The sequence below is a fragment of the Schistocerca gregaria genome, chromosome 6 (genome assembly GCF_023897955.1).
Source record: "Schistocerca gregaria isolate iqSchGreg1 chromosome 6, iqSchGreg1.2, whole genome shotgun sequence".
Taxonomy (NCBI): Eukaryota; Metazoa; Arthropoda; class Insecta; order Orthoptera; family Acrididae; genus Schistocerca; species Schistocerca gregaria.
Genome location: NC_064925.1, coordinates 268913159 through 268925347, shown reverse-complemented (window position 1 = coordinate 268925347; position 12189 = coordinate 268913159). Strand labels below are relative to the sequence as shown.

At 39.9% G+C, this 12189-nt stretch overlaps 1 protein-coding gene across 1 annotated transcript in view; it reads right to left on the bottom strand.

The window, feature by feature from the left end:
* The window catches only part of LOC126278824 (odorant receptor Or2-like), a 96324-nt gene that overhangs the window by 59662 nt on the left and 24473 nt on the right, over positions 1-12189 (bottom strand). The window contains exon 3 of the mRNA XM_049979099.1: positions 4519-5015. Within this exon, the coding sequence (XP_049835056.1) occupies positions 4519-5015 (497 nt within the window). The remainder of the gene's footprint in view (positions 1-4518; positions 5016-12189) is intronic.

Here is a 12189-nt window from a genome sequence, read left to right as displayed (position 1 = left end):
AGGACTGGTTGTCCCAAGGCCGTCAGTAGTTCTAATGGAATGTTGTCTACTCCGGGGGCCTTGTTTCGACTCAGGTCATTCAGTGCTCTGTCAAACTCTTCACGCAGTATCGTATCTCCCATTTCGTCTTCATCTACATCCTCTTCCATTTCCATAATATTGTCCTCAAGTTCATCGCCCTTGTATAAACCTTCTATATACTCCTTCCACCTTTCTGCCTTCCCTTCTTTGCTTAGAACTGGGCTGCCATCTGAGCTCTTGATATTCATACACGTGGTTGTCTTCTCTCCAAAGGACTCTTTAATTTTCCTGTAGGCAGTATCTATCTTACCCCTAGTGAGATAAGCTTCTACATCCTTACATTTGTCCTCTAGCCATCCCTGTTTAGCCATTTTGCACTTCCTGTCGATCTCATTTTTGAGACGTTTGTATTCCTTTTTGCCTGCTTCATTTACTGCATTTTTATATTTTCTCCTTTCATCAATTAAATTCAATATTTCTTCTGTTACCCAAGGATTTCTAGCAGCCCTCGTCTTTGTACCTAATTTATCCTCTGCTGCCTTCACTACTACATCCCTCAGAGCTACCCATTCTTCTTCTACTGTATTTCTTTCCCCTATTCCTGTCAATTGTTCCCTTATGCTCTCTCTGAACCTCTGTACAACCTCTAGTTCTTTCAGTTTATCCAGGTCCCATCTCCTTAATTTCCCACATTTTTGCAGCTTCTTCAGTTTTAATCTACAGGTCATAACCAATAGATTGTGGTCAGAGTCCACATCTGCCCCTGGAAATGTCTTACAATTTAAAACCTGGTTCCTAAATCTCTGTCTTACCATTATATAATCTACCTGATACCTTTTAGTATCTCCAGGGTTCTTCCACGTATACAACCTTCTTTCATGATTCTTAAACCAAGTGTTAGCTATGATTAAGTTGTGCTCTGTGCAAAATTCTACTAGGCGGCTTCCTCTTTCATTTCTTAGCCCCAATCCATATTCACCTACTATGTTTCCTTCTCTCCCTTTTCCTACACTCGAATTCCAGTCACCCATTACTATTAAATTTTCGTCTCCCTTCACTATCTGAATAATTTCTTTTATTTCATCGTACATTTCTTCAATTTCTTCATCATCTGCAGAGCTAGTTGGCATATAAACTTGTACTCCTGTAGTAGGTGTGGGCTTCGTATCTATCTTGGCCACAATAATGCGTTCACTATGCTGTTTGTAGTAGCTTACCCGCATTCCTATTTTCCTATTCATTATTAAACCTACTCCTGCATTACCCCTATTTGATTTTGTGTTTATAACCCTGTAGTCACCTGACCAGAAGTCTTGTTCCTCCTGCCACCGAACTTCAATAATTCCCATTATATCTAACTTCAACCTATCCATTTCTCTTTTTAAATTTTCTAACCTGACATTCCCGATCCGTAGAACGCCAGTTTTCTTTCTCCTGATAACGACATCCTCCTGAGTAGTCCCCGCCCGGAGATCCGAATGGGGGACTATTTTACCTCCGGAATATTTTACCCAAGAGGATGCCATCATCATTTAATCATACAGTAAAGCTGCATGTCCTCGGGAAAAATTACGGCTGTAGTTTCCCCTTGCTTTCAGCCATTCGCAGTACCAGCACAGCAAGGCCGTTTTGGTTAATGTTGCAAGGCCAGATCAGTCAATCATCCAGACTGTTGCCCCTGCAACTACTGAAAAGGCTGCTGCCCCTCTTCAGGAACCACACGTTTGTCTGGCCTTTCAACAGATACCCCTCCGTTGTGGTTGCACCTACGGTACGGCCATCTGTATTGCTGAGGCACGCAAGCCTCCCCACCAACGGCAAGGTCCATGGTTCATGGGGGGAGGTGAAGGTATGTATATAATGAAATAACCATATTGTCCTCCCCCCATGAGCCATTGACCTTGCCATTGGTGGGGAGGCTTGCTTGCCTCAACGATACAGATAGCCGTACCGTAGGTGCAACCACAAAGGACGGGTATCTGTTGAGAGGCCAGACAAACGTGTGGTTCCTGAAGAGGGGCAGCAGCTTTTTCAGTAGTTGCAGGGGCAACAGTCTGGATGATTGACTGATATGGCCTTATAACACTAACCAAAAAGGCCTTGCTGTTGTGGAAGTGCGAATGGCTGAAAGCAAGGGGAAACTACAGCCGTAATTTTTGCCGAGGGCATGCAGCTTTCCTGTATGGTTAAATGATGATGGCGTCCTCTTGGGTAAAATATTCCGGAGGTAAAATAGTCCCCCATTCCTGTCTCTGGGTGGGGACTACTCAGGAGGAGGACGTTATCAGGAGAAAGAAAACTGGCATTCTACGGATAGGAGCGTGGAATGTCAGATTCCTTAATCGGGCAGGTAGCTTAGAAAATTTAAAAAGGGAAATGGATAGGTTAAAGTTAGATATAGCGGGAATTAGTGACGTTCGGTGGCAGGAGGCACAAGACTTCTGGTCAGGTGAATACAGGGTTATAAATAAAAATCAAATAGGGGTAACGCAGGAGTAGGTTTAATACTGAAAAAAAATAGCAGTGCGGGTAAGCTACTACAAACAGCATAGTGGACGTATTATAGTGGCCAAGATAGACACGAAGCCCATGCCTATTACAGTAGTACAAGTTTACATGCCAACTAGATCTGCAGATGACGAAGAAATTGAAGAAACATATGATGAAATAAAAGAAATTATTCAGGTAGTGAAGGGAGACGAAAATTTAATAGTCATGGGTGACTGGAATTCGAGAGTAGGAAAAGGGAGAGAAGGAATCATAGTAGGTGAATATGGAATGGGGCTAAGAAATGAAAGAGGAAGCCGCCTGGTAAAGTTTTGCACAGAGCATAACTTAATCATAGCTAACACTTGGTTCAAGAATCACGAAAGAAGGTTGTACACATGGAAGAATCCTGGAGATACTAGAAGATATCAGATAGATTATATAGTTGTAAGACAGAGATTTAGAAACAGGTTTTAAATTGTATGACATTTCCAGGGGCAGATGTGGACTCTGACCACAATCTATGGGTTATGAACTGTAGATTAAAACTGAAGAAACTGCAAAAAGGTGGGAATTTAAGGACATGGGACCTGGATAAGCTGAAAGAACCAGAGGTTGTACAGAGTTTCAAGGAGAGCATAAGGGAACAATTGACAGGAATGGGGGAAAGAAACACTGTAGAAGAAGAATGGGTAGTTTTGAGGGATGAAGTAGTGAAGGCAGCAGAGGATCAAGTAGGTAAAAAGACGAGGGCTGCTAGAAATCCTTGGATAACAGAAGAAATATTGAATTTAATTGATGAAAGGAGAAAAAATAAAAATGTAGTAAATGAAGCAGGCAAAAAGGAATACAAATGTCTCAAAAATGAGATTGACAGGAAGTGCAAAATGGCTAAGCAGGCATGGCTATAGGACAAATGTAAGGATGTAGAGGGTCATCTCCCTAGGGGTAAGATAGATACAGCCTACAGGAAAATTAAAGAGACCTTTAAAGAAAAGAGAGCCACTTGTATGAATATCAAGAGCTCAGATGGAAATACAGTTCTAAGCAAAGAGGGGAAACCAGAAATGTGGAAGGAGTATATAGAGGGTCTATACAAGGGCGATGTACTTGAGGACAATATTATGGAAATTGAAGAGCATGTAGATGAAGATGAAATGGGAGACACGATACTGCGTGTAGAGTTTGACAGAACACTGAAAGACCTGAGTCGAAACAACGCCCTGGGATGTGACAACATTCCATTAGAACTACTGACGGCCTTGGGAGAGCCAGTCATGACAAAACTCTACCATCTGGTGAGCAAGATGTACGAGTCTGGTAAAATACCCTCAGACGTCAAAGAGAGTATAATAATTCCAATCCCAAAGAAAGCAGGTGTTGACAGATACGAAAAATTACCGAACTATGAGTTAAATAATCCAAGGCTGCAAAATACTAACGCGAATTATGTACAGACGAATGGAAAAACTAGTAGAAGCCGACCTCGGGGAAGATCAGTTTGGATTCTGTAGAAATGTTGGAACACGTGAGGCTATACTGAGCTTACGACTTATCTTAGAAGAAAGATTAAGAAAAGGCAAACCTACGTTTCTAGCATTTGTACACTTAGAGAAAGCTTTTGATAATGTTGCCTGGAATACTCTCTTTCAAATTCTAAAATAAATCTGAATAAGTTTTATATATGTTGAAGCATGTTATGAAATATTTTTGTATAATCATGATTCATAAGACACATTAAATATTTTTTATAAGATATATACACTGTTCTCAGAATACTCCGTGATCAAAACCCTGAAACAGATAAATAGCTCATACATTTGAGGAAATAACATAAATTTGTGATGTTTTTTTCTCATAGTTACATTTAAAAACTGTTATTTTTTCAGTTGTTCATTCAACACTGATCATAACAGTACTATTTTTCAGTTATATAAGTGAAGTTTGAACAGTTAATAACATAGTAAATAGATCTACGTACTGTGCTGTAAAGTTTGACCTTATTCTTACCTAATAATAACCTGATGGTGAAGAACGTTTTGTCTCAGGCGATGGTGAATGTTTGTGTGTTTCAGATGCTCATATGAACTCATAGTTGTCATGTAATCCTCTTTGATGAACGGAGACCTTGTGCTCTGAATATCTGAAGAGAGTGTTTTGAGGTTTCCATTGAGTATAACAAGCTGGGAACGCAGCTGTGCCATTAGGCTGACGTTGAAGGTGTCCGAGATAATGGTCATCATTGTGACATGCACTGTGATGAATGCGCCAAATATCCAGGTGGGGATGAAGGTGTGCATGTACGATACGTCGTAAGGCAGGGCCATGATGAATGGCAGGCCCTCAGGCCCTACACCAAAGGCCGCCACAGGAAAGAGTGTCCAAACCATGCACAACACAACGCCAAACCTCAGGTAGGAGAGGACAAAATGGCGGTGGGCTCTGCAGCGTGACTGTAGCAGAGGGAAGTCGCGCAGGCTCAAGAACTCTCTGAAGTCCCGTTCCATCTGTGAACAATTTCAGCAGTTATTGTTTTTAGTATTGTGTCATTCTACTATATGGGCAAATTTACACATTAGTTACTACTGTCCTGAGAGAATTGTAATCATACTGAAATGTTTTTTCACTATACATCTTTCTGTTCCGTCAAGCTCTCCAATTTCTGACCAGTCAGATAACAGAATATCAGAAATTTTCAGCTTATCGTTGGCTTCCCAGCAAACTACGTCCTCTATACGCTGGCGTCAAAGTTATTCTTCTAGTGACGTTGTTTTCGCGAAAAATCAACGAAAGACTGTTTCGAATATAACAATTCCTTGAATATTACGACGCACGAAAGCCAACAGCGCCAAATTAGGAAGACTAACTCTTGTCACAAGTAATGAAGTGATTTACCCTACTGTAGTTAGAACTCCCCCCCCCCCCCCTATGACGTTACAGTAACAAAAATTTAAAGCTCAGGAAGTGTTGCCACACAATCTTCCTACTCTAGTGATAATTTGGAAATAGTGATAGGGGAAGAAATCAACATTGACATGGAATAAATCGAAGAAACAGCATCCCTCAACCATAAAAAACTTGTAACTCACTTGACATTCCACTTTTATGTTTTTCTACCGTATGTTATATGGAAGAGCTTAGGGGAACATTCAGGAACAGACTGACAAAATTTAAGAACGTTTGGCAACATGTTGGAACTTCAGTTTTTTAATTTCATGGGAATAAATAATGTCCAAATAACAACCGTCATCTCGTCACAATTCCAGACCACATAAAGATGCGATTCGCGGAGCCAGTGTGTAGTAACAAAAGGTAGCCATTACCAACAGCAACAGAAAAATTCAATAATTTATCAGTCTATCTAGCAGTGAATCAAGAGGGCAAGACTTGTAAACTTGTTTCGTACGTTACAAATAGTTCTCATTGTCGGGCTGTAAAAGTCCATTACGTAAACTGAAGGAACTGAACAATAGTTACTGAATGAACAATATTTTTATTGCCTACACGACCGGTTTCAGAATATTAAAATTCCATCATTTGGTGTAAACTAGAGGGATTAAAAGAGTATGTTATAAAATTACAGAACGCAATACTTTAAAAAATATAAAAAACTGGCAACCAGTTACTGTTCAAGATTTTCCCATTTTCGAGCTCGGTCAAACAGGACGAGAACTGTTCACGGAATTTATGTAAGTGATTCCTCATAACGTGTTCCTTTTCCTTATTTTAGCGCGTGGTTCACTTGACTTTTCTTATCTCGTTGTAACGTCATTTTGCTAATTGGCTAGGTTCCACCTTTTATACTTCATATGCTGAACTTTTATTCCACGACAGCACTGGGGTGGAATACGAGACAAGTCGGCAAAATTTTTTTATGTCTCTTATTTTGTGGAATCAGTTACAAGTTCTCGAGTTTGCATAATTGCTTATGCGTTACATATTTCATTTTTTTCAGAACATATTCTTGGACAAAGAGATATGCAGGCACCAGGGTCGGAGATTTGCGGACATTTCTTTTGCAGGCATTTCTTTGAGCTTTCAGTGTTCCCAAATCTATGATTTCAACCAGTCGTGTTCGCATTTTTCCTGACACCATCAAAACAACGGTCGCCTAACGTGCAAGATTTATAAACAATACTATGTGGTCAGAATTTCAACATACCGAAGCTACCATCACACCGCCAGTAGCTATGTTAGTATTTTCATTTGGAAACGCACTGCCAAGAAGACAAGATGTCAAAGAACGATTAAGCATTTGTTGCTATTTTATTAAACACGACTGTGAGAAAAAGCAGTAACAAAAGGTAATAATGGATGCGTGAATCTTTTTAATGGACATCATATTCGCCGTTGACTGTAGAAGTTATTTATTTCACAATTGCTATTTCGGTCTATGGGCAATACTTAAGTGGTAATGCAAAAGATTTGACTTCAGCAAATTTCAGACTTTAAAACCTTCCGCCATGTAGACATGTCGTCGTCAACGGCGAATATGATATCCTTTAAAAACTTCGACATGACTGTGAATACTGATCATGAAGAGTTAATTGGATACTTGAGTGATTGAGAAAAATTACCTCACGTTAAATTTTTTTTCCTGAAATATGATGTCTCTTTCAGCTAGAAAAAATTATTAATGTTGCCATTGGACGGAACAGAGTAGGAAAAAGTGGTAATTAGAGTGGAAATTGCAGTTGAGAAAACGGTAGGAGTAACTGCAATTGCTGGCGATAGGAGAGTCATTTGAGAGCCGTATAGTGCTTTGATGTTAGCAAACGCAAGCAATATAACGTTCATGAAAATCTGCAAAGCAATTATATCTGTCATCCAATAACACTTTAGTCAATTAAAGAACATTAAATAATTTTTTGGGTTTTCTTATTATTGTGAAGAACAACACATGAAAATTTAACAAATAGGGATAAAAGTCTTAAATATGTGTAGGTTTAATTATTGATCAGCAGAGAACTAATTAATGCTGCAGCTGGATGTCCATTGATCATAATCTTCCACCTCTCTGGACGCCAACTGCTTGTTTACTAAAACATTCTGTGTCAGGATTCTCTTTTAATAGCTACTGCAACGTTAGTTTGTGGAAATTATACAGTGTTTTAGCAAAAGAAGCAAGATTAAAGCTGTCAACAAGAAAAATGTAGCCCTCACTTATAAATGATGATGCTATTTCAAATGAAGAAATGTTTACAATTCAGGCAAAAATAAATCGCCAATTCTGTTTCAATTGTGGTGGAATCCAATATCCGTCGTATTTTTAATACCGAATGACTCGAATCTAACGTTACCAAAGGAATTTCTCCCTGTTATTCATGTAAGAAATAGGAATAAAATTCGCAATAAAGAGTGTACCAAATTTTTGTTCCTACACCCATTCAGAAAAAAGTAGTTAAGTGTTAAATATATATTATACACATTTAATCTTATTGAGTAGTCTCAACTTGTTCCTGAAGCAATGTCAGTCATGTTTCCGTAACCTTGTTATCCACAGACAAACAGCCATCAAATTTGTTATTTCAGACTGAACAATGCCGAATTTTTACTGCAGAGTAGACCTAACAAAACTCATCCATAGCACTCAAGCTATAAACACACGGACGATATGGAAAACCTTGCCACCTATTCGGAAATGTCAGTATCACTGGTGAATTTAAAAATCTATACAAGCATAGAAATGGAAAGATGATACACTGTTTGCTGTCATTCACATTTCAAAGGTAACTGAAGTGCAGAAAAAAATTCTTTGGTAACTTCCAGGCCCAGCTGTTCATTATTAAAGATACATTGCGTTACAGGATTCCCATGAGATTGTAACAGTACTGACGATTAATTTTTATTTGACTTAATTTTTTTTTCTTCAGAGGAGCTTCACCAACATTGCGTATCGCATACGATACATTTTTCTAGTTGCCGTGTTAAATGTTGCTTCTTTTGGTAAACTACAACAGAAATTGAAGAAGGTTATTGATTATAGGCGTAAACGGAAAGCCGAGCGAAGTGGCCCCGCGCGGTTTCAGGCGTCCTGTCACGGACTGCGCGGTCCCTCCCGCCGTAGGTTCGAGTCCTCCTTCAGGCATGGGTGTGTGTGTTGTTTTCAGCATAAATTAGTGAAAGTAGTGTGTAAGTCTAGGGACCGATGACCTAAGCAGTTTGGTCCCTTAGGAATTCACACACACATTTCGTAAACGGGGAGATGGATTATTATCACGGTTCCCAGCAAGGATACAAATATTTTTTACCAAACTGTAGTTCTAATATGGGAAGAACAAGGTTGAGCGGTAGTTCTTATCCACGCATCTGCGTTTCGCACATTAACCCGATCGTGTATTTCCGGCAAAGTTTACGAGTTTCATCTGCGACCACAATGGGTTCACTAATTTGTTTTGATAGTCATCTCTGTGTTCAATTTGTATTGTGCTTCGGCAAAATAATCAAAATTGAACGTGGGATCTAGATAAATGTACCGTATGTATTACTCAGAACTCGTCACTGATGACACTTCTCTGAAGAAAATAAGTGTCACAAGTTGGATGAAAATAAATTGCCAATTCTATTACAGTTCCAGGAAATTGTGTAGCCCAGTATTTCTTCAATAAGGAACAGCTGGGACTAGTACTGTTTTATTGTTTGGGTCATCAGTAGTCTCACTGGTTTGATGCGGCCCGCCACAAATTCCTGTTCTCCTCCTGAGCCAATCCCTTCACCTCAGAGTAGCACTTGCACCCCATATCAATTATTTGCAGGATGTAATGCATTCTCTACTACAGTTCTTGCCATATACGCCTCCCTGTAGTACCACAGAGGTTACTCCCCGATGTCTTGACAAATGTGCTATTATACTGACCCTTCTTTTATTCACTGTATTCCACATGTTCCTTTATTCAGCGATTCTGGGGAGAACCTCCTTATTCCATATCTGACGACTCCAAGTAATTTCAACATTCTTCTGTAACACCACATTTCAAACACTTCGATTCTCTTGTGTTCCGATTTTCCCAATATCCGTGATTCATTTCCATACGATTCAATGTACATTCTCAGATATTTCTTCCTCGAATTAAGATCTATGTTTGATACTGATAGACTTCTTTTCGCCAGGAATGCAAATTTTTCCTGTATTAGTCTGTTTTTATGTCCTCTTACTTCGTACATCAAACGTCATTTCTGTTGCAAGATAGCTGAATCTACGTCTACTTCTTGATCACCAATTCTCATGTTAAATTTGTCGCTACTCTCATTTCTGCTGCTTCTAATTATTTTGATCTTTTCCCTGTTTACTCTCTTCCATATTCCATACTCATTAGATAGCTCATTCCGTTCAACAGATGTTATCATTGATATCGTTTCACCCCGAATTTTAATCCCACCATTGAATCTTTCTGCTGGGAGTTGTGACGGCCGGTTCTAGACGCTTCAGTCTGGAACCGCGCTGCTGCTACGGTCGCAGGTTCGAGTCCTGCCTCGGGCGTGGATGTGTGTGATGTCGTTAGATTAGTGACGTTTAAGTAGCTCTTAGTCTAGAGTACTGATGACCTCAAAGTCCCATAGTACTCAGAGCTATTTGAACCATTTGAATCTTTATTCTCATCTTGTACTTCTTCGATGTGTAGACTAAACATTAGGGACGAAACGCAGCATCTCTGTATTACACTCTTCTCAATCCGACCACTTCGTTGTTGGTCATCCAGTCTGATTTGTTCCTTCTTGGTTACTGAACATACTATTTATCACTCGTCTTTTTCTATAGCTTACTCTTATTTCGCTCAGAATTTCGGACATCTTGCCCCATTTTATATTGTCGAAGGCTTTTTCTAGGTCGTCGAATCATGCGAACGTGTCGATTTCTCTTGTCTTGCTTCCATTATCAAACGCAACGTCAGAACCGCCTCTCAGGTGCCTCTACCTTTCGTACAGGCTAACTGATCTTCAAGTAACAGATCTTCAATCTGCTTTTCATTCTTCTGCTATCAGTACCTTGGATTCAGTACCTATTAAGCTGGTTGTACCACAATTGCAATCCTCGCACTTCTCGGCCCTTGCAGCGTTCGGAATTGCGTGGATGATGTTTTTCCGAAAGTCTCATGGTATTTTGTGTGTATATTCTACACACTAATTGGAATGTTATCTATCGGAAACGTTACCTGTCCGTTCTGCCTTATATGAGCTCAAGTCATCGAATTCTCTTTCAAATTCTGACTCCAATACTGGATCCACTACATCTGCCATATCGACTCCACATTCTTCTTCTATCTCGTCGTCAGACAAGTCGTCTGCCGTATAGAGGCCATCAGTGTGCTCCTTTCACCTATCGCTACCTTGTCTTCATTTAACAGTGGAATTCCCATTGCAATCTATTACTGTCTTGCTTTTCAGTAAATTGCAAAAGTTGTTAAACGTTTCTGTACGTTGAATCAGTGCTTCCGACGGTCATTTATTTTTCGAGTTCGTCACATTTTTCTACAGCCATTTCGCCCTGGTTTCCGTGCACTTCCTGTTTATTTCATTCCTAAGTGATTTATGTTGCTGAATTCTTGTACTTCCCAGAGCATTTTTGTACCTCTTTCTTTCATCGATCACTTGCAGAATTTCTTCCATTAACCAAAAGTTTCTTCGAAATCACCTTCCTTCTACGTATTATCATATTTCCAATATCTGTCATTTTCGTTTTTGTAATGTCCACTCCTCTTCAACTGGTCTACTGTGGTATGTCTTATCGCAGTATCCACATGTTTCACGTCTTTCAGACGCGTTTAGACATTCGTCAGTACTCTAGTAACTGTCTTCTTTCCACATTAGTTCTTCCGGATAATTCTCTTCAACTTCAGGTTACTCTTCATCTTGTGATCTCAGTCTATATCTGCTCCTGCTTACGACTTACAATTCAATATCTGATGTCACAATCTCTGTCTGACCACTGTGAAATCCAACTCGAATCTTCCAGTGTGTCCGGGACTTTTGCGTGTATACCTCCGCTTGTGATTCTTGAATAAAGTATTACCATCTCCCAAATGTAGGGCAGAATTCAATTAGCCTTTGTACTATCTCATTCCTACTGCAAAGCCCATATTCTCCCATAACCCTTTCTTCTATTCCCTCCCCTACAACCACATTCTAATCCTCCATTATTATTAATGTTCATCTCCCACTACACGCTGAATTGCCCCTGTGAGGCAAACTGAAGAGCTATTTGATTGAGATGTAGCCGCTCCGGCCTCGTAATGCAAACGGCCGAGGGAGTGGTGTGCGGACCATATGCTCCTCCATATCCGATTCCAGTGATACCTGTGGGCTGAGGATGAAACGGCGGCCAGTCGGTAACGTTAGGTCTTCATGGCCTGTTCAGACGACGTGTTTTTTATTATATGTTGAATTACCCGTTCAATATCCTCGAATACTTCCTCTATTTCTTCATCTTCTGCTTATGACGTCGGCATACATACCTGAACTATTGTTGATATTGTTCATTAGTTGTCTAATCTGACAACAATCCTATCTCCGAAATGTTCGCAGTACTTCATCCCTTCGTTAGTTATTCCACCTTTTTCCCATCGTCACTTCCCCTTGGCAGTTCACCCTCAGAGATCCAAGTTTGGCTGGTGGAAGTACACTTAGAAGCTATTTCAGCGAGATAAACACAATAGATAGGGGCGGGGGAAGTGCTCTGCTGGT